Raw genomic sequence first — 21,689 nt, 5'->3', positions numbered from 1 at the left:
ATATGATAACTGAAATGGTACATTACCTTCAGCTCTTCATATGAAATAATTTCAGCTTTATTGTGTGCTAATAAATCATTTAGTGCTGAGTGTTTGTTGAACTTGTTCAAAACAACAAGCAAGTTTCTTCCTAATCATAAATATTTAAGGCAAGCTGTGTATCTAGTCCTCCCAGTTAGAGGGTGAAGGATTAAGGATGGGATTGAATTTGGATGGGAGGGCAGAAAATGAAGTTTGGTTTTTTCATCTGCTTCTTTTGAATTCCTTGTTTGACTTACTGGTGGGCTGATAGTTCAATAGTGTAAGATCTAGTGCTCATCCCAAGCAGATCCTAAAGAATATTTGCTGCCACAATCCTTCTGCCTGTGTAGTCATGCTCTTCACTAACAGTAGAAGAGACAATTGGAGTCAAGTGGAATGACAGATACTTCCTTAGTAATAAATGAAGTCTTTGTGTGGGTTGGCTCTTTTCAGAGTGTCTGAGGGATCAAGTGCTTTCTTTCCTGTAGATAGGTGTATTTTTTTCTGAACTCAGGTTGACTGAAACAGCATGATTGCTGTAGCATGAGGAAACTTGCTGATCCCTAGTCAGTCCATGTTAGTTTGATAAAAAAGCAGCAGAGATACATATTGTAGATGAGATCATTGGCAATCTACCTATTTGCATAAAGTAAATTGCTGAATGGGGAGGTACAGGTACATGATAGAGCAGTTGGCTGAAGCTTTATCAGTCACAGAGGCTGTGTGTCTAATACAAGATGAGTTCTGTGCAAGAGATTTTTAGGAAAACCTGAGAGTCTGCAAGATGCCGCCTTGCCTCACAGTTATCAGGGCTGAACTGGGGTCTGCATTGTGTTATCACAGAACAGTGCTCCAAGTCCCTTAGAAAATATGGCAGTGCCATTGGAGCCTGTGTTTTCTTCTTCCTCCCAGCTCACAAGTACTTATTTTGTAGGGGCAAGTAGTAGGTCCCACGTAGTTGTGAGACTAAAGTCTCTGCCTTTTTCCCTTACTCAAATTAGCAGTGTTCAAATTAGCATGTGAAAACAGATGTGTTTCCCAGATTTGTGCTGTGGACCTCTTGGATTTGAGCCTGTGTGTCACTGTGTATTAGGATAGTGCACTGAGCACAAAATGCTAATACAATGAAGATCTGTAGTCCCTCTGAGTTTTCCAAGGCTGCTGCTTTTCTCTTAGACCCTGGAAGTGCACTAAATGCTGCATGACTACATTTAATGGCAGGCTGCTGTCAAAGGGAGGTTTTGCTTGTGTATTCAAACCTAGAATTCTGTGACCTTTCACTGCTGCTTTTATCTCCATGTATTAGCAGTTCATTACAAAGAGACTAAATTACAGAAAACTGTTCACTTCCAGAGATCCAAACACCATTTTCAGAGGAAACTCGTTAACTTCCAAGTGCATTGACGAGACAATGAAACTGGCAGGGATGCATTATCTGCAAGTTACTCTAAAGCCAATTATAGATGAGGTAAGAACAGTTCTGACTGTTTATTTGGTAAAATATCATTGTAAAGGCCTTCAGGGAACAAATACTGTTTATAACTTTTCATTTTAAGAACACTTTGTAAGAATAATGTTTAATAGCTATTAATAGCTTGTTTCTGCATTAAAATCCTGTTTGTTAGGTTAGCCACAGCTGAGTTGTTCAATTCAGGAACAGTTGGATTGCATTAAAGGAAAAGTAAAATTTCTATTTATTAAGCCACATTACTCTGTTTTATAAAAACTAGCATATATTGTTTTGAGAAACTAATAAATAGTATATCCAATAGAAAGCTGTTGTGAAGCTATAAATAATGCATTTCATCCAGTGGGTTTAAAGGGATGCAGTTATTCTTAGATAACAGTGCATGTGATGCACATATTGGAACAATGGTTTATTATCTCTACAGTCCCGAATGGTGGGTGTGGGTATTTTAGTGCTGTAATTGGGCAATACTTTCAGACCATAGACTTCCTTTAAATGATTTGACAATTTCTTCAGCTGTTCTTGTCTTAAATGTTTCATCAGAGAATGTCAAGTTTTAAAGAATATGGAAGTACTTTCAAAGTTGACTGTTTTGGAAAAAAATAGGACTTTTCTTGGACAGCTTTGCTTGAGAAAGTCTAAAGAACAGTTCTGCATTTCAGTTGAAGGAAAGGGCAGAAAATTAATGCTGCTTGTTCGGAAAAAATAAAGATCACACATAATTTACCTTTGCTGTTAAAAGAAAAAAATACTGTTTATAAAGTTGGCTTTTGCCTTTTACATCTCATCTCAAAAGCTAAAAGATTAAGCTTTTTACAAAACTTTTTGTACTTGTAGACATTTATATGTCGATTGTTAACTATATATTTTTTTCTAGATCTGCCAGGTCCATAAACCTTGTGAAATTGATCCTGTGAAATTAAAAGATGGTGAAAACCTGGAAAATAACAGGGTATGCATTAGATTTTGAAGACAGTCTCTGTTTATGCCATCAAGTTTAACTGAGGTCCTCAGAAGCTTGATCTTGCAAATAATTTTGTCATTCATTAGAATACACTGTAAGCTTTCTTGACATCACCCTTATAATTATTTCACAACAGCTTTGCATTATGCTATAAATGCAGTACCTGTAGAAAGTTAATGACACCTCCTGCTGCCCTGAGGACAAGGATAATTTAGCCTGTGGCTAAGCTGGAGAAATGGAGGCTCAGGGGAGCCCTCTCTCTCTTCAGCTAAAAGGAGGTTGTAGCAAGCTGTGGGTTGGCCTCTTCTCCCAAGTGACAGCATGAGAGGAAGAGACCTCAGATTGTATCAGGGATAGCTTAAAGTGTATATTGGGGAAAAGTTTCTTAAGGGTGGTCAGGCACTGGAACAGGCTGCTGAGGGAAGTGGTGGAATTGGCCTCCCTAGAAATGTACAAGGGGCTTATGGATGTGGTGGACTTGGCAGGACTGAGTTAACTGTAGGACTCAATGATCCGAGATCTTTCCCAGCTTTAATGATTCTGTGATTCTGCTGATGATGTAGTAAACAGTGCTAGAGGAAGGAATGATTTGCCATACTGCTGCATCATTTAATGTTTGGTTTAATAGGAATGATATTTTTACTCTTCTTCTTGAATATGTGCATTTCCCAAACAGTATAATTGAGTGAGAGTTTGTTTTTCAAGTGTATAATGTTGAAAGTGGGAATCTTTTAATGATGCCACTATGAATAAAACCAGGAATAGTGCCACTTTGCACAGCAGAAAATTATACTAATTTTGTCATAATCTTTGCATTTTTCAGGAAAATCTGAGGCAGTATGTTGATCGCATTTTTACTGTAATTACAAAATCTGGTGTAAGCTGTCCTACAGTGATGTGTGATATTTTCTTTTCACTGAGAGAATCAGCTGCCAAACGTTTTCAAGGTGGGTTTATAGATATAATTTTATTTTACATAACTGATAGCTTTTAAATACAGGTGTAGTCTAGCAGTCTGCATAATCCCTGCTGAATTTAGTATGTGAACAGCAATTTATCCAAAATAATATTTGCAGTATGTTAATGCTGTTTTCTCATTGTTTATTCATTCCAAAAAGGAACATGATTTTTGATGATGACTAGAGGTTTTTTCTTAACCATCTTTCTAAGGAAAAGAGCATTTAAAAAGATCATTATGATGATCATTTATAGGTTCAGTATTTGCAAAGCATACTCAATTTTCAAATGTTCATGATTTTGTAATGGCTCATTCAGCAGATTTCATGCAGTGGAATTATTTTCTGCTTGTATGTCATCTGTAATAAAAGCCAGTCTATAAATTGGAGTTACTGCAAGCTCACTGCTCTAGGAGCCCATGTGCTGCAAAGGTTTTCTGGCTGTCAGAAAACAGCTCTTTCCAGTCCTCTTAGCTGTTTTGACTCTGTGAGAGTCAGTGGGCAATGTAAAACCAGAATTAAGCAAAACAACCAAGCTATGTATTTTCATGAAGGGAAGCAGATTACAGTAGAGAAGTTTTAGAGAGAGTAATATGAGTTCAGCTTTTAAATAGTCACTTTGGAGTAGGCAAGCTCAAGTGGAAAACCATAGACTGTGCTGTTGTACTCTTTGTTTAAATAAATACATAAAATGTATTTTTTGTAACTACCAATAGATACATTAGGAGTCTATACAACACTTGTGCTCAGGGCTATATAAGTAGGTAACTGAGACTTGGCCTCTGTGCTGAACATTTCATAAACTGTGTAAATTATTCATCATAATTCAGTGCATATATGGAATAGCAGATGTCTGTGAAATTCCCTGTGTGGTGGAAAAGTGAATGGTGTTCTTGCAGCGTATGTTATGAACCTGGTTATTTTTTAAAGAGGTTCTTATTGACATTTCCTTGCATTAGGCTAGCTCATCTCTGGCTCCAAATCCTCTGTCATCAGTTAATCCTGTAACTCACAAATACAGACATTATCCAGCACATGCTGGAGTTAGCTCTCTCAAGGCTCTGATAATTTCATGAGGCTTTTCAGGAAAGATTATTGAAATGCTGAGTAGAGGTATTTTTTTCTTTTTAATAGGTGACCTAGATGTAAGGTACACAGCTGTCAGCAGCTTTATTTTCCTGAGGTTCTTTGCTCCTGCCATTCTTTCTCCAAACCTCTTTCAGCTTACACCACACCATCCAGTAAGTGCTGTATCAGTTTTTTTCTAGCTGTGCTTATGGTTCCGTCACCAGAAGAGTCTTTCCTCAATTCTTGTAATAGCCTTCAGGAAAAGTACCTTTGTTAGTTCAAAGATCTGTTATATCTGTCTTGGATATGAAGCATATGTTGAATGACTTTGCATGTGAAGAACTTGGGAGATGTTGGAAGAAGAGTGAAATTTAAGGACAAACAAGGTAGATGGCCTAAGCTACTGTGGAAAAAGGATCATTGCTTCATTCTTGCCACATCATATTAATGCTGGATTGATTGGCAGAAGTGTTGGAAATATTTTGGATGTTAAACAATATATGTCAGGCTTCTAGTAGTTGTTCTTATTGGGAGTGGGGAGGATGTGGACAGCCTTGGTTTTGTTTTGTAAGTGATTACCTTTGGATCTCTGAAGCTATGGAGCATGATGGCTTATGAGCCAAAAACCTTTTTAATATAAAAGCAGTTTTTTCCTGCAGTGTTTTATTTGAGGTCTTTTCTAATTTTTTGTTACTCTTCTGCAAGTAAAATAAGAAAGAAGAAATATAGTTTACCTTACTCTATTCATTATTTTATATAGCTAGTCCATATAATATTGTTCTTCTTCCTAGGATCCTCAGACTTCTCGAACTTTGACCCTTATCTCTAAAACCATTCAAACACTAGGCAGCTTATCAAAATCTAAATCTGTAAGTATGCTATTTTCATTTAATTACTTCATTTAGGAAAGTGATTTTTTAAATCTTTTATCATTAATTGTAATTAAGCCTTTAAAATGCTAGAGTTGCACCAGGCTCATGCAAAACTGGTTATGATTGCTTTGATTATAAGCTTCTCATGTTTAGAGGAAAACTAAATCTATCTTAATCTGAATTAGATTTCAGTAAAGCAAAATTGTGTTACCAATCTAGAAGTCTGTTTCAGAGCTCTTCATTCCTTCTTTTGGAAGAATGATAACAATCAGGAGAACTTGTGAAGTTCTCTACTTATCTGTAATACATGATCAGCAGCTCTACAGGGCTCAATAGATTGTTTCAGCATTTTAAAACTCAACTGAGAAAAATCACTCAGTAAGGGAAAGGGCTATACTTTCCTTTTCATAGCAGTGCAGTTTTCTGTCAGTAGTGAGATTAGAGCTAGATACCCATACTCTGGATGTTTGATTGAAATAACACGGGCACCACACTGCTATAGCTGATGGTAATTTGGGGTGGTTGGGGTCTTGTTAGGTTTCACACAGGTGACTGTGGGTGACTGTGTACCTCAGCTGTGAGTCCTTCAAGACAGCAGAATTACTTTTCTTATCCTTATTGTCAGGAGGAAAAAATAAAGCCAAAGCAGAATTTTGAAGCATTTGAGGAATGCATTATTAACTGTAGTAACTGAACATATGAAATGCATTCTCCTGCCTCTCTGAAATAAGTTTGGTACTACTGAATGTGTGCTGTATAACATGAAAGTACTACTTTCCTTATTTTACTTCTGGCCAGAAAAAAAAACCGATCTGTCTGCAGTGGTTTTCCTCCTGACCTGCTGCTATTAACAATAATATTTTCTGTATAAACTGTATGGTGATATGCATGGTTTTGGCTTTGTATTTCAGGCCAATTTCAAGGAATCTTACATGGCTACATTTTATGACTATTTCAATGAACAGAAATATGCAGATGCAGTAAAAAATGTAAGTAATACATGTGAAGGTTCTAAAAATCCTGCTATGGTGTTGAAGTTGAATCCTAGAAAGCAATACATACTGTTGGCAGACCAGGAAGTGTGTTGAGAAAAGCAGACTCCTGATAACTAATATTCAAGAAACTTTTTTCAAATTATACACATGTCAGTAGTAAAATTTCTTTGCATCTATTTCTAGTTAATAAATAGGTTGGATTAACAGGGTGCTGCTGAGAGCTTTTGAGATGTGTGTACTTTATAGAGTGCTGCAGATCTGTGATGAAAATTGCTTAGTCCAAAAGGAAGTGAAAGATCCATGTAACAAAGGAGAAGCACAAGAAGTATTGGGCATCTGCAGTTCTACTGCTTAAGAGCATTTGTGCTATTTTTAGGTTACAACCCAGGAAACCTCCCAAATTCCTCAAGCTTCTGCCATTACCTTCTGTTTAACTTCTTTTACAAATACTCTCATAGCTCTGTGCTGTGCAAATGCTGAAAGATTTTCATTTGGGTAGTGTGTTCTTGCCATTTTTACATCTGCTTTTTTTCACCTTTAGTTTCTAGATCTGATTTCATCTTCAGGAAGAAGAGATCACAAGAGTATAGAGCAGCCTATATTGCTTAAAGAAGGGTAAGCATGCATGTGCAACAAAACCATCCACTCGTGTGCTTACTGCCATTCTAAGGCAGCCATCTCTTTTTCTGCCACCCCTATTCCATTCATGCAATCAGAGAGGGATGTAGGAGAATTCTTGTGTTGCAATTTCTGCTCTCTGTGGTTGCTATAGCTGATTTGAACATATTTTCATTTAGTTTAAAGATCTTAATATAAATGTGTTTTGAAATAAGTGGAGGAAAGAGAAGCCTGTAGAACTTAAATAGCTTAGCTAAGGCAAAATAAACTCAGCATTGTATTAAAATCAAGCTGGGATCTTCCTCCTGAATTATAGTGAATAAAAGCTGTAAAATTTCACTGTGAAGACAGTGGAAGACTGAAGAGAGATACTGAAAAACTTAAAGAGAGCAAAGCCTGCAAACAGAACTTGCTTTTGCTGCCCTATGAGATACATATGCTAACTATTATCATGGGCATTTCAAGGAAAATTTGACATGCACTTGGAACAGTTTATAGTTTCAGTACCTTTCCTTTTTTGGGAAGTATGTTCCATATGCTGTCTTAGTTTCAGATACCAATTGTTGGCATTTTTTGTTACAAAACTGGGTTGTTAAGATCATCTAAGTGCATACTAGAAATAGCTTCTTTGAGCTGGGAGGAAGAAAGGAAAAAATCCAAATTTATCAGAGCTCAGTAAGCTCAAATACTGTTTGAAAGTAAGCCCTCATCGTTGTTTTAAGTAATACAAAACCTACATTTTCAGTGAAAACATGACTACCCCTTCTCTTTAAACTTGACAGTTCACTTCTCTGATAAACCTCTGTCCTTAGAAGCAATTTTGTCTAATTTAATTCTGTACATTTATCATCCTTTTGGTTTTCAAAATAAATTTATAATTTGTAACATTTACCCTCTAACTGTAAAACATTTTTTTCTGCCTCTGTCTTTCTTTTGCTCCTGTCTGATTTTTTTCTGTCTTTTCTTGCTCGGCCTGTGGCTGCTGTTGTAAGGACTCTTAAACTAACAGTAAAGAAAGTTGATGGTAATAGTTCATGCAGGTAAGATGGTAGAGGCAGTTGCTGCTTTGCTGTAGCTACTGGCTGACAGCATGTCCTTTGCAGCAGTAGATTTGTCTGACTTAACTTTGGGGAGGAAGTACCCTGTTTAACCAAATGCCTGTGTAAACCCAGCACAGAACATTTAGTTACCCATTTATTGATGTTGACCTTTTATTTTATTTTCCTTAAAACAAAAACCTGCTGTAAATAGAGAATAAAGGATTTCTATCTATAGGCAGGGCACCAAGAAGCACTGTATGGATCCTGAAGAACTTACTGGGAATGATGAAGAGACCATGCATTTTCTAGGCACTTCTTAATTACTATTCATGTAAATTATTCCCAAGGTTAAGAAGTGGCCTTCAGCAGTCTTATTTTCTTTTTTGCATTATTGCCGTGTTTTGTTGTGGGACTTCTCACAGCCTTTGATTTGATTCTTCTCCAGACTGAATGGCTGTTTAGTGAGGTTTCTATTTGCCTTTGCAATATGTTTGCTTGCTTTTGTGCTTTTAATCTATCTTTACCTCTGTTAAGAGTATCAAATGGAAAGCTAGAGCATAAGTACTTTTGGATGAAAAGATTAGTCATTGGCACTTGGGTATGCTGACATCAATCATGCCATCACTGCTCAACAGCTGCCTGCCTGGTTCTTTCCAAAAGGAAGAGAATGAAAAGGAGAACTCATTTTTTTTTTTTGTTGGTGGTGAAAAGGGCATGTCAGTACTTCCAAGCAAAGCTAAGGTGGATCCAGATTCAGGTCTACCATAAGCATGAGAGGAAACAGTTTCTCCAACCATCTTGTACTGAAATGGATTTTATCTTGGACTTTTTCTCCTTTGTGCTTCTAATTGCTCTGATTTCTCATATCTTCTGCAATTGCTAGAAACAAAGAAGTTGACTGTATCACTTCTGTGACTTTGAATGCTAGTCACCTATCTCTGGAAAATAAAAGCACATTTTTCTCTTGGCTATGTCACCTATGAAGAATTTAATTAGAAATGTGCTCTTAGCTCTGCCCTATGGAGTTTGCCTTTTTCAAAGAAGGGAGGGTCTGTAGGAGTTTGCAATTTTAAGTCACCTTTTTTAATTGTTGGCATGAGAAAGATTAGAAACTAACTTGAAGAGCATGTTGTCCTGCCCAAGAGTGTCAGTTCTTTCTTTGAAATTTGTGTTAACCTGGAATCTGAGGGCTACTGCCAATGGGCCTGGTGACAACCTGATTCACGTAGTGTTATTAAATATTTCTCAAGTATTCCAAGAATAAGGACCAAGACAGAACTGACCATTTTAAGAATGAGAGATGTGTAACTATAACCAGTTAAAAAAAAAAATCTGCTGCTGTAGACAGTCTTTGTCAGCTTTTGCCCACACAGCTTGGAATGAGCAGCAGGCACCAGCCCAGCTGGTTACAAAATAGTTAAAGTCTGAAGGAACTTGGATCTCTGTTTGAGCTTTAAACAGACCTGTGGTTTGGTCAGATGTATTGTAGTTATTTGTGACTGAAGGTACCAGAAGCAAGAAACAGTATTAGCTGGTCTAAGCATTTTAGCTCTGCTGTATAAAAATCTTAAACCAGGTCATTTGCTGTTCTCTCTGTGTGCTCTTTGTGCTGTAGTGCCTTCCTACTTGACAAAAACTACTCTGTAGTAAGTAGTTTTTACCCACTCCATTATACAGTTCTGTATTTGGCACAATATTTAATGTAGTGTGTAGAGTAGCTGTTATCAACTCTCTACTGCATATGGACACACATTTTTATCTTAACAGAAGTGATGCTAAGCAGTTTGAAGTCACCAAAGTCACATTGAAGCTTTTGGATTGATTTAGTGGTTAGGAAAGTGGTGGATGCATCACAGTTTCCTGGTAAACTAATTCCACAATAAACTCATTCAAGTTTGAAATTAATTAAAACTGACAACTCAGTAAATGAACACCCCTAATCTGCCGAAAAAGTGGTGGGGGTGCTCTACCTTCCAGCAATGAGATCACTTTGTTACTGAAATTGCATTTCAACTGCAGTATCTATGTGCAATTGCAAATGAGGCTGTGGAACATCCTGATTTTGTTTTTAGAGCTTGAGAGTGATTAAAGCATGTCAGGATACAGTCCCTGTGCTCCAGAGGCTTTACACCTGCCTTTTAATTATTAAACATATTCTAAACTTTTTGAGCTTTCTCACAGCTTAAAAAAAATAAATGAAGCTTGTAGAGTCAAGAGGTCGAGCTTAGCAGAGCAGTACTAACAGTGTTCTGCCTTTTTTCTGCTGTACTAGGAAACCATTTAGCTGGATTTGTAACTGCAGAAAGGGCACAAACTGCAGCTCAGTTAACTAACTACAAGTCAAGTTACACGTCTTGCCCCTCATTTAGATCTTCTGGAAAAAGGACCAAACCTGTCCAAATGTGACACTTTTCCTTGCCAAGAAAAGACCTCAATAATTAGAAAACACTCTGTGTCCCCTCCTAAAGCTTTGCAAGTGCTATGACATATCTGTGTATATACACATTTATATATAAATCTCCATACATAAGCATGTATTGTAACAATTGGTGCCCTGTTTGCTAGGTTCATGATCAAGAGAGCACAAGGAAGAAAACGATTTGGAATGAAAAACTTCAAGAAGAGATGGTTTCGCCTGACAAACCACGAGTTTACCTATCAGAAAAGCAAAGGTAACAAAGGTTTGCCAGTCTTGTTTTGATACATTGAAGCAAAGATTAAACAGAAGGATTGTGTAGGAGTAGAAGACTGAGATCCAGATGTGAAACTGTAGAAGACACAGTGCAGGCATGTCTGTCAGCCTGTATGTTCTTGCTCTTCTTTTAATGTCTGTATTGACAGTTTGAGAAGCTTCTTGGATAGCACAATACCCTGTAAGTTAGCAAAGTATTTGATAATATTTGTCTAATATGAGTCAGTAACATCATCCATAGGTTTCACAGTTACCTAGATTGTCCTAGGATATAAAACCTACAAACCTCAAGCTGGAATTTGGGTTTGTATTGGACATTCTCAGATGCATCTCAGCATGTGCTCATAAATTCTGTATAGTGTTGGCACAACTGCATACAGTAGACAGGAATTCACCTGCAATCTTTGAACTTCAAAAAAATGTGTTCACTTAATGTTGCCTAATAGCAAGGATTTTACTTTTTTGCAAATTGTTCCTGTCTGTTCAGTAGTACACAACAAATACCACTTCCTTCCATCATGTAAGTACATAGGGAGGAAGAAAGATAAGGAAGTGTGTTCAGATCATGCCAGTCATTATTTCATGCTCAGCTTTGAGATCTTGCATCACCACTAGTTGAGTTCACCTGACAGGAATGATTATTTCATTGTCACCTTTGCAGTAAATATACCGTGTCCTGCTGCAGTAATCAGTTTCTAAGAGGTTTGCTAGTATAAGGTAGTGCAGCTGAAAAGAGAAATGTGCTTAAGATAATACTTAGGGACCATGCTAGCAAATCCCTGCTGAGTGAAAGATTTTCCCTCTTTTCTTAAGCAGTCAAAATGATCTTCAAAGAAACTGAATTAGCCCTTGGAAAAAGGGCAAAAGGTGAAGATGAGTTGTGAGTAAGTGGCTCATTATCTGTGTGTCTGTGTTCTGCAGGTGATCACCCTCTGTGTAGCATTCCAATTGAAAACATTCTGGCAGTGGAAAGACTAGAGGAGGAATCCTTTAAAATGAAAAATGTAAGTAGGTCATCTTCATTAATGTATTTGTTAGGCTGCTCCAGATCCAGCAGCCTAATCGCCTTTTTCCCTTCTGTAACCTGGATTGGGTTTCTCTTGAAAGATGTACAACCACAGCTGCTTGTTCTGTATATAGTAGCAGGAGTTTCCAAAAGTACAGCCCATTCAGATTCTTAACAGCCCAGTCAGCAGTCTCTGGGTTTCATGATCTGCAGCACACTCAGTACTGAGTGCTGCTGGTCAGCTGCCAGCTCTGTAAGGTCACACACAGGTAAGATGATCGAGCCCCTGCCCTTTCTGCCAGGCCTCTCTGGTGAGCAGGAACTTGCTGCTTGTAACTGTGAAGGATAACTACTTCTTTATTAGCTCTTAGGTTTCTTTATTGGTTCATGGATTTGTATATTTGTATTTAATTTGGGTTAGGTTATGTACCAAAACATCTGTGCTGTGCTGGTATGGTTTACCATTTTGGTTGCCACATTAGGGAATAAAATACAGCTGGATTTCTCATGCATGGAACACCACTGCCAACTTCTGTGTTGTGTAAGAACAGACTTGATCAGTTTGGGTGATGTTGGGAGCCTTTTTCATACACCTCTGCCTGTAAAGCTGAGTCCACGCCTTAAAAAATTTTATTTAAAATTAAACAAAAAAACAGCTCAGGGTTTTTTTTCCATTTGCAAACATGCACCTACCACAGACTTACTTACACATATAAATGGTTGTGACTTTTATCTTTTTCTGCCTTTAAGTCCTTCCTGTCATCTACACTGCTTGTGAGCACCATGCAGGGCAGTGCTCAATCCTGCCCTAGATATTAGGTTCCTCAAACAGCTCTTTGTTAAAAGTGAAATACAATTCTAGGCTCTTTAGTATTTCCCAGTTTTAGATACGATTTTGGTAACATCTCTCTCTCTGTTAAAATGTGGAGTAAGTTTCTGTTCCACCTGCTTCTAGAACACATCTCAGTTGTACTGTAGTTTGCTCTAGTGTTTATAACTCTACTACACAGGCAAAAACCAACCAATCTGCAAAATAATTTAGGCTATCAGAAGGCAGCTATAAGATGTGATGAACTACACTCTGCAAACTAACATGATTGAACTGAAAGCAGCCACACAGTTGAGATAAAACTCATTGTCTGTAGAGAGGAGTGAGCTATGATTCTGTAACTTATGCTGAGTGTACTGAGCTAGACTGAGCCTCCAAAATATGTCTGCATTGTGAAGCTTTATTATTGGAAAAATATACCTTTATTGTTAACATCAAAAACCCTGTGCTATTTTAGTTGCTTAAATTCAGTATTACCTGGGAAATCAAGGTGACTATATCCATTCCAGAAAATAAGGTTCAGTCTTTCCATTAACAGTAGAAAATAATGTTACCACCTTCTTGTACTAATATATTCTTATTTTTCTTGCCATACATAAATAGATTACTGCAGCAAGATCAGAATTCTCAGAACACCACAGCAGGTGTATTTGCAATGGATATTCCCTTGTGGGTGCCTGTGTGATAAAAATTCACATTTTGTATAAATACTCTCAGTGTATCTGTGCTCTGAATTGCACCAAGTGTGTCTTTGTCTCTCATGTTAAACCTGCCTGTCTGGCAGTAAGGCCAGTTGCCTTTTGTTGTTCTTAAGCACAGTCTGGGGCATCTGAGGGTGGCTTTAAGTACTTTGGGTCTTCTGTGTTGTTTGAGAGACAACTGGTGGTTTTGGTAGTGTAAAGGTCTGCAGCCACTTGAAATTCTTGGCTTAGTTGTGGGCTCCTCATTAACTGTTGCCATATGTTGGATCACTTTGGTTGGTATCCTCTTACACAAGGCCATATTCCTTAAATCTGTTCCTTGTTGCAGTGCAGGAGGCTCCATTTAGCCCAGCAGGACATTAAAATTCTTTTCCTTGTAGCTCTGTGTTAATAGAGAGTTGAACTGCATGCTCCTGTCTTCCTTGTTCTTTCTTCCATCCCAAACTCGAATTGCCAGTTATGCCCTGAAGAGTTTTATTGAAAGGACTCTGGTGTGTAGTTGGCACTGTTGGACTGATCACACCAAGCAGCTCCTACACTGCCATGGTGCATTGTGCCTTTCTAATAATGGTCTGATGCCATTAGGGACCAATATCAGATCAATTGTCTGATACCAGTAGTGCTTCCCTGCTAAATCCAGGGAAATGATTGTTTGAGTTTTCCCTTTGCTATTTGGCATGATGCACATTTAAAAGTGTCACAAGGAAAGAAAGGACTGTGCTTGGTGCCAATCTGCAACATTCTCCAAACCAGCTAGGTGCAGAATTCAAGCCAGTATTTCAGGTCTATGTAACAAACAAAGGCAAATTTCAATTCTGTTGAGTCTGGTTTGTTCTTATTGTTTAGTTTATTTATATGGTTTTTGTTGGTTTTTTGGGGTTTTTTTGTGTGGGCGTGGACCTCTCTGGTTTTCTTTTTAAAACAGCACAATGAAACCAGCTGTTTATAAAATTGTATTCCATATGGCAGTGTAATGTCTAATGATTTGAATAATCAAGTGAAGAAGTAAAGGGGAGAAAGATAATTTAGGCATACCTGAAAGAGAGAAGAAAATGCGTTAAAACTAAGTATTTGCAGAAGCTAGAGGAAATGAAGGAAATTTACCTTTCCAAAATTTGCAGCCAGGATCACTAACTTGAGCTTAGTAATCTTCAGTGTGAGATCAGTGTAATCAAGCATGAAGGCTGTGCATCTAAATGTTCCTTCTTCAAGAGGAGGAATACCCTTCTAGGTTGCAAGCTGTTTTGAACAGGCAGGAGAGCTGTAGTTAAGATTTTCGGTGGTCAAGCTGTAACAGCATTAATGTGTCATTATTTAAACCACCTGATGTCAATCAAAGAGAAACAGTATTTCTGTGATCTTCTAATAGCAGCTACAGTTGGGTGCAGAAGCATGGAAGTTACTAAAAGACAATGGTCATGCTGAAACAAGTACTAGAAGGACTGGAGAAATGGCAGTACTAAGGCAAAGCTGTCACTAAGGCTGGATCCAGACTCTAATTTTACTCTTTTCTGCCTCCTGCTGATGAGTGTTTCCTTTCAGGCCAGCACTGGGTTCCTCTGTCAGCCTTCCAAAACTTGGAGTTGCAGCATTACTAAAATTGCTTCCCTGAGGCTGACAGCAAGTCTTGTTGAGACCCAAGCAGCAAGTTGATATTAGCTATTTGTAAATCATCTCCTACAGGAATGGTATCTTATTCCTTGTACCAGGTGAAAGGTCTTGTTCTTTTAAGGGCACATTTGCTGCTTGGTTGTATTTGTGTTGAAATGTATTTATTGGTCCATTCTTTTATTATGCTGTGTTTTTCCTGCAATAAATCTTCACTCTGATTCTAGTCCTAGGTTCACTGACTCATTCTAGTGCTTTATTCTGTGGTTTATTTGCAGATGTTCCAGGTGATCCAGCCTGAAAGGAGAGTCCTGTATATCCAAGCAAATAATTGTGTGGAGGCCAAGGACTGGATTGATATCCTCACCAAAGTTAGCCAGTGCAACAAGAAGCGCCTGACGGTCTACCATCCCTCAGCCTATCTCAATGGCCACTGGCTCTGCTGTAAAGCTACTGCAGACAACACCCCTGGCTGCACACCCTGCACAGGGTAAGGGTTCCGTGTGCCATGGCTACTGCCATGGGTATGTGTGTCTCTGCAGGGTGACTTGCAAGGGCACAGCTAACCAAGATTTGCCAGGTGTACAGGTGTTCAAAGGCCATCTGTTGGTATTCCTGATTCTGCATGTCTGGATTGAAATGTTGACTTCTAAGAGTTAGAGATGATGATAGGAGGTGACTGTGGGATTAAAAATACTTTGGTTTTGATTGTCTGTCATTAATAAAAATGTCCAAAATCCCTTCAATATCCTGTTTGTAAATTCCTGTAAATTCCTATCTACTGATAGATTTAATTCTACATTGATCTTTTCAGAGTTCTGCTCGCACTCTCTCTTAAACAAAGATGTACTGTCTGGTTTGTAGGAAGCAATTTTCATCTAAACTGAGAGAAGTCACAAGACTGTAGTGGTAGTTAGACTAAGAGATAAGACCTGGGTAGTTGGAAGTTCAGTACTTTGGCTCCTCCATCTGGTTGTAGCTGTCTAATTCACCATAATGGCTGGATACTGATACAGTCTTCTCTTTCAAGTCAGTGAAAAGATGCTGGATAAATAGAGGCTTAAATGAGTTTGAACTTTCTTCTTTGGGGAAAAAATTGAAGGTTTTGAACTCTGTTACACACATTCTTTTGGCTTTCATGAGAACTCACATTTACTTTGTTTTCCTTGTTAAGTGCTTTATATGCCATAATGCACTGTTTAGCAAATAACTTTGACCTCTCTTCTGATGCCTTACAGAGGCCTGCCAGCAAATATACAACTGGATATAGATGGAGATCGAGAAACTGAGCGCATCTACTCTCTTTTCAACCTGTATATGCCAAAATTGGAAAAAATGCAAGGTGAGGATTAAAGATCATTACATCTCCAATTCACTTACCAAGGCAAAAATGCTTGTGAGAAGTTGGATGTTCTGGCTCAACCAGCCTTACAAATCACTTCCTAGAACACAGTGGCCTTTATTCCACTTGTTTCCCCTTCTGCAGTCTTGAGGCAGTTGTGTGTATTATTTTTGGTGCAGTCTCATGGTCTGTAAAAAGTTCTTTGCGTACGAACAGTTGTTTGAAATACAGTCTTAACCACATCATCCTAAAATAGCATAGGCACAGGGCGTTGCTTGGAGGCTCTGAATTGACAAATCAGAGCCAGCACTGAACCAGAGGTTTACTGATCCTGACAAGAGCTTGCACCAGCAAAGTTGAGGTTTCAGTGGAATATGGTTTTGTGTTACCAGAAGTCATGTGCACACACATTCCCTGATTCAGAGCCTAAGAACAGGCTGGATACAAATGGTTTCTTTGGAAAGGCTCTGTCAGAATTACCCATCGAGGATGACCTGTGGATGCCAGTGAAATGTTAAAAAGTGGAATTTTGGCTGGGAAGCTTTCAGGAGCTGAGGGAAGCAGAGATGTGATGGAAAGGATAAAAGAAAGAAGAGACAGCAGAGGAAGTTGGTACTAGTAGGCATGCCAAGAGAAGTATCCGGTGTACCCAGTGCCAGACTTGAAATCTCAGTTTAGCACAGGGAGTGGCGGGGAAGCCTTCACTATGGCACTGATCTTTAAATAGGACTTTATTTTATAATATGAGATAAGCCAGTGGTGTCAAACACACAGACTGGAAAGCACTTTAATCTGTTCCTGGCTGCTGTGCAATTGCAAACTCAAGATCCTCACCACTTCCGAGCTGTCTGAACTGGCGCCCAGCTTTCCCCTGTTCCGAATCCTCGCTGCCAGAGCCAGCATCAAGTGTCAGTGCCGGGGAAAAGGACGCAGCTCTGGCACAGACAGTGCAGCAGGGGGAAGGGAATTTGAAAGCTGAGACTGGGACAGCAGTAAAGCTAGAAGGAGAGACAAAGTAAAATACTCTTTCCCCTTCTCTCCCCTTCTGTCCCCACTACAGTGCAGGAGTAGATCACATGGGAACTATGTTGTGGATGTTCATGTGTAGTCAATGTCCAGATCTCCTATTCAGGAGGGCTCCCTGCTAAGATCAGAAGGAATAGAAGGATAACTTGCCCCTTTGGATATGTCATAAAGCAGGCAGCCAGGCAGTAGTTATGGCATATTCTGCTTATGCTTATTGTATGAATCTTTTAGGGGTAATGTGGTAAAACACAACCACTTCAGCCTGTAATGTTTTCAAATTCAGCCTGTAGTTGCTGCCTGGCAGTGGAACCTGTCCCCACAAGTGAATACTTGACTTTGTGCAGACAAAGCAGGCAGCACAGTGGCAGAGGCAGGCCTGTGTGAGTTTCCAAATGTGTGCATGGGGTGCAGATAGTGGCAATTGAGATTAAAGCCTTGCCTTGCAGCAAAGGACAGCTTCTCACCAAGCCAGGAGCAGCTGCCAGGCTTGCTGCCCTTTCTGTACAAGATGAGGAGGAGGGAACGAGCATGGGACACCCTCTGTGCCTCCCAACAGCCCAGCAAAACTTCTGCTGTTGATGTCACCCACAGTTGTGTGGTGGCCCTACAGAAGCAAACCAAGAAACTATATGAAGCCCAGACTGAATATTTTTAGTCTGCTTGTCTTGCTTTTTTCCCTCTTGCCTCATATCTATTCCTGTACTTAATTTTTTTTTCTCCAGAGGCCTGTGGGAGCAAATCTGTGTATGATGGACCTGAAGAGGAAGAGTATTCTACATTCATAATTGATGACCCTAAGGAGACATATAAAACACTAAAGCTGATTATTGAAGGTGTTGGAAATTTAGAGCAGGAGCACGCTCAATATAAGAGGGATAAATTTAAGAAGACAAAGTATGGAAGCCAGTAAGTGCAATGGGTTGTACAAACAGGAACAGTCCTGGAAGATGGTATTTCCCTTGCTTATGCTCTGGGTTTCACTGTATTTTGTCCAGAAAAGGTCCTGCAAATACATACAGAATAGCACTGTGACTTAGTATTTATTTCACAATATTTTAAAGCACTGAAGTGCATTTTTAATGCTTGTTTTTAATGCCGTTTCATTCATAAAATCTAAATGTGGGTTTGTTATACTGTTGGTTTTAAATTTTGAGCCCATGCTGGTGAGCTGAGCAGTAGTTAATAGCAGAAGATAGATGTGTTTACCAGCTTATCTTGGAGTGTTGGTTTAAAAATGGAAAGAGTAATTGACACAGCCACATGACTGTATTTTGTGTACACATACAGCTTTCTGCATATGACTGGCAAAAGAGAGGATCAATTCAGTCAGTTCTAGCTCAAGTAAAATGCAGTGTTAACATTACAATTGCAACTCTGAAAATCAAATTTAGGGAAGAAGTTCTTGTGTGTTCCACCTTCTGTTCTGACATTTTAATGTCCTGACAGATGGCTCTATGTGTAAAACTTTTTTTTTCTTTTCTTGTAGAGAACATCCCATTGGTGACAAGAGCTTCCAGACATACATCAGGCAGCAGTCAGAGATCTCAGCACATTCCATATGAAGTGCAAAGGAAATCGCAGGACAGTGCTGAAGGGTTGATTAGTGATGCTAAATAGCAAAACAAAAGGGAAGCCACACATGTAGCAAAATGTATGGATAAGTGTCAAGCTTACAAACTTTGAGACTTGGTAAATGTATTCTCTTTTCAAGAAACTGTTTTAATAGTTGCTATGCACTTTATTCATCTGGTTATTGACAGATGATAAAACCCTGCCTTCTAGGCAGTTGTCATGTGTATTTTTAAATTTGCTTTGATTTCTTGGAATCTAGTGATCAGTTCAATGATCAAGGTGTGTGGACTTCATCTTGACAACTCCCATGCAATTCCTTGTGTTTTGGAAACCAAGCATGCTGCTAATATGCAGCATTTTCTAGAAAGGTTGTTTGTTACTGGTTTTTGTTCCAGATTAATGTATATTATGCCATATCCCCTGTGTGCTCTCTTAGGAAAAGCTTAGTAACACTTTACTTTTAATGCCTGCATTTAGAAGAGAAGCAGAGAAAAATCCCTCTGGTGTAATCCTCTACATTGTAGTGTGTATTCTGAGCAGGCCAAGGAGCAGGCCTTTTGTTTTTACAGCGGTGTAATTTTTGCTAACTGTGCACAGTTTTTAATAGAAATTCAAATCTGAATGGTACTCTTGATATTTTTGAGATACGAAGTCATTTCTCCAGGCACATTCAGCAGACTTTGGATTTGAAGATGCAATCTCAGCAGTGTAATAAAACTGACTCTCATAAATATGAGTAAGAAAGAGTTGAACTCATGTCAGAGCTATGTGTCTCTTACACAGTCCAGTGAATGGTAATCTTTGAAAGTCTGCCAACTGAAAGGCAAGGTAAGCTGATTTTGATGACCTTTTATCAGCACAGTGAGAAGGACAAATAGAATATGAATCTGGCAGCTGAGACATGCTGATTCCCAGGCACAAAAGTCATCAGGACGGGTTTTCTCTGAAAGGATGTTTATGCACTGGAGTCCATGCTATCCTAGTACCACTTGCTTTTCTGGAAAATAGATTTCTACTTTTCCAAAAATGTTTTTAAATACTTTTTAAAAGAGACTTGTTAAATGATATTTAGTATATTAACATGCATAATGATAACTTGGTAATACTATGAGTATAGTAAAAATGGAATGAGCTGTGTATCTCACTAATATCAACAAAAGGAGAAGGAATAAAGATCTTCTGAATATTCAATGCATATTTATGTATGCTGTTTAGCTGTACACCATAATTTTTCTCTGTGTAAGGGTCTGATACACAAACATCTAGCTTTGATGGCTTGGAAGCCTGCATGATGGACTTTAGGCCTCTGTGGGGTAGAAGCTAGTACAGGTTTTAAGCTGAGTTGGATCAGAAAGCGTGGATCAGTTTAATGTGAAGATGTCTGTCTTTGCTTCATGTGTTAAAGAATAATTCTTAACTCTGTCCTCATTGCATCTGACATGATTTAAGATGGCTAAAGTACTTTGAATGCCTCTGTTAGTGATATTCTTAGGAATTAAGTTTTGGTTTTGTTTGAATATATAGTAGACCACCTTCTAGTAGATGATAGATGATCTTTTATTCATCTTCACCCAGCAGACTGGGGAAAGGGAAGTAATGAAGCATTGCAAAGATGCATTTAGGACTCCAAGCTTTTAGCTGCCATGAACTGCAATTTTTAACATGTGTTTGTAACTTAATATTGTTTATAAAATACTAATGACCTGTAATGTGTGTTCTACTTGCCAATTAAAAGAAATTGTTTATTTCTGAGAACTGTGTCCACGTTTGGAGTCTTTTTAAATTCACAGTGGCCCCCAGCATGCCTCTTGGCACATCATCTGCTGAGAGTGGGGGCCATGGATGGAGATCCTTATGAGTGAAACCTGCCAAGTCCCATCCTTGCTCCTCGTCCCATCCCCACCCACCCCTTTTCTTGTCAGCACTGCACCCATGGGACTCTGCAGTGAGGCAGACTGGGCATCTGAGCCAGCCATGAACTACCTTAGCAAAGAAAGCTTGCTCAGATAGGTCAGCATCTTGAACTGGTTCCTTGTGTTACTGCACAGTAACTGAGCTGAGGCCATGTTGAAAGGACAGGGTGTCCTACGTTGACTATATGATGCTTTTATCCCAAATTGTCTTGTTCTGTTTATGCTGAATAATAAGTTTTACACCTTTAAGACTTGTTCCAGAGAGTGAAGGGGGGAGAGAAGAAGCGTGCAGTTTGTTTTCAGACACTGCACTCACTCTTCCATATTCCTGCTCCTGGACTGTGATGTCTTTGGATGGACAGACAGCAGGACAGAGCTCTCCTTTGCTTTTAGTTAGTTTAGCTAGCTGAGGCAAAGAAGTTCCCTGGACTGTGGTTTTCTTTCCCTTTTCTTTGACCTGTTCAAACCTGCTCTAGACTGAACACCCAGGGGAGCACCGGCAGCTGCACCTGAGGCCCACCGGGCCGGGCCTGGGCCGCGGCATTTCCAGCACCGAGGGACTGACCAGAGACTGAGTGAGCTGAGCTGCAGCCCGGGGAGGGACTTTCTCACTTTGTCATCTCTTTTGGAGCAACAAGGAGTTTTATTGATTAATATTGTTTAGGTTTTATTGTTTAATAAACATTTTTTTCCACTTTTCTCCAAGGAGGTATTTTCTCCCGGAATGGTCGGGGGGCAGGGCCGATTGAATCTGCTTTCCTAGAGGAGCCCTTTGGGGGTTCTCTCCAAAATTTGCCCTGAACCAGGACACAGGAGGAATGAGCTGAGCCCATAGCACCCTGCATGCCTATGGATTGGCTCACAGACCCATGGAACCACCACCCTTGTCCTGTGACAAAGCCTTGGACTTGCTGAGGTCTCTGCTGTTCCTACTCCTGGAGCTTACCTGTCCTCTCGGGACACTCATGTGCTCAGAAGTCTGGCTCTGAGGTGTGGGA

At 39.2% G+C, this 21,689-nt stretch overlaps 1 protein-coding gene across 1 annotated transcript in view; it reads left to right on the top strand.

Annotated features, from left to right (window-relative positions):
• RASA3 (RAS p21 protein activator 3) overlaps window positions 1–20,533 on the top strand; it is a 129,279-nt gene extending 108,746 nt beyond the window's left edge. Inside the window, exons 12-24 of the mRNA XM_058045064.1 lie at window positions 1,375–1,489; window positions 2,367–2,441; window positions 3,277–3,400; window positions 4,544–4,650; window positions 5,269–5,346; window positions 6,261–6,338; window positions 6,886–6,959; window positions 10,568–10,674; window positions 11,616–11,698; window positions 15,117–15,328; window positions 16,077–16,180; window positions 17,929–18,112; window positions 18,693–20,533. Of these exons, the coding sequence (XP_057901047.1) occupies window positions 1,375–1,489; window positions 2,367–2,441; window positions 3,277–3,400; window positions 4,544–4,650; window positions 5,269–5,346; window positions 6,261–6,338; window positions 6,886–6,959; window positions 10,568–10,674; window positions 11,616–11,698; window positions 15,117–15,328; window positions 16,077–16,180; window positions 17,929–18,112; window positions 18,693–18,768 (1,417 nt within the window). The 3' untranslated portion in view covers window positions 18,769–20,533. The remainder of the gene's footprint in view (window positions 1–1,374; window positions 1,490–2,366; window positions 2,442–3,276; window positions 3,401–4,543; window positions 4,651–5,268; window positions 5,347–6,260; window positions 6,339–6,885; window positions 6,960–10,567; window positions 10,675–11,615; window positions 11,699–15,116; window positions 15,329–16,076; window positions 16,181–17,928; window positions 18,113–18,692) is intronic.
• Window positions 20,534–21,689: the final 1,156 nt, after the last annotated feature.

This window comes from Melospiza georgiana, chromosome 2 (assembly GCF_028018845.1).
Source record: "Melospiza georgiana isolate bMelGeo1 chromosome 2, bMelGeo1.pri, whole genome shotgun sequence".
Taxonomy (NCBI): domain Eukaryota; kingdom Metazoa; phylum Chordata; class Aves; order Passeriformes; family Passerellidae; genus Melospiza; species Melospiza georgiana.
This window is presented reverse-complemented; position numbering and strand designations above follow the sequence as displayed.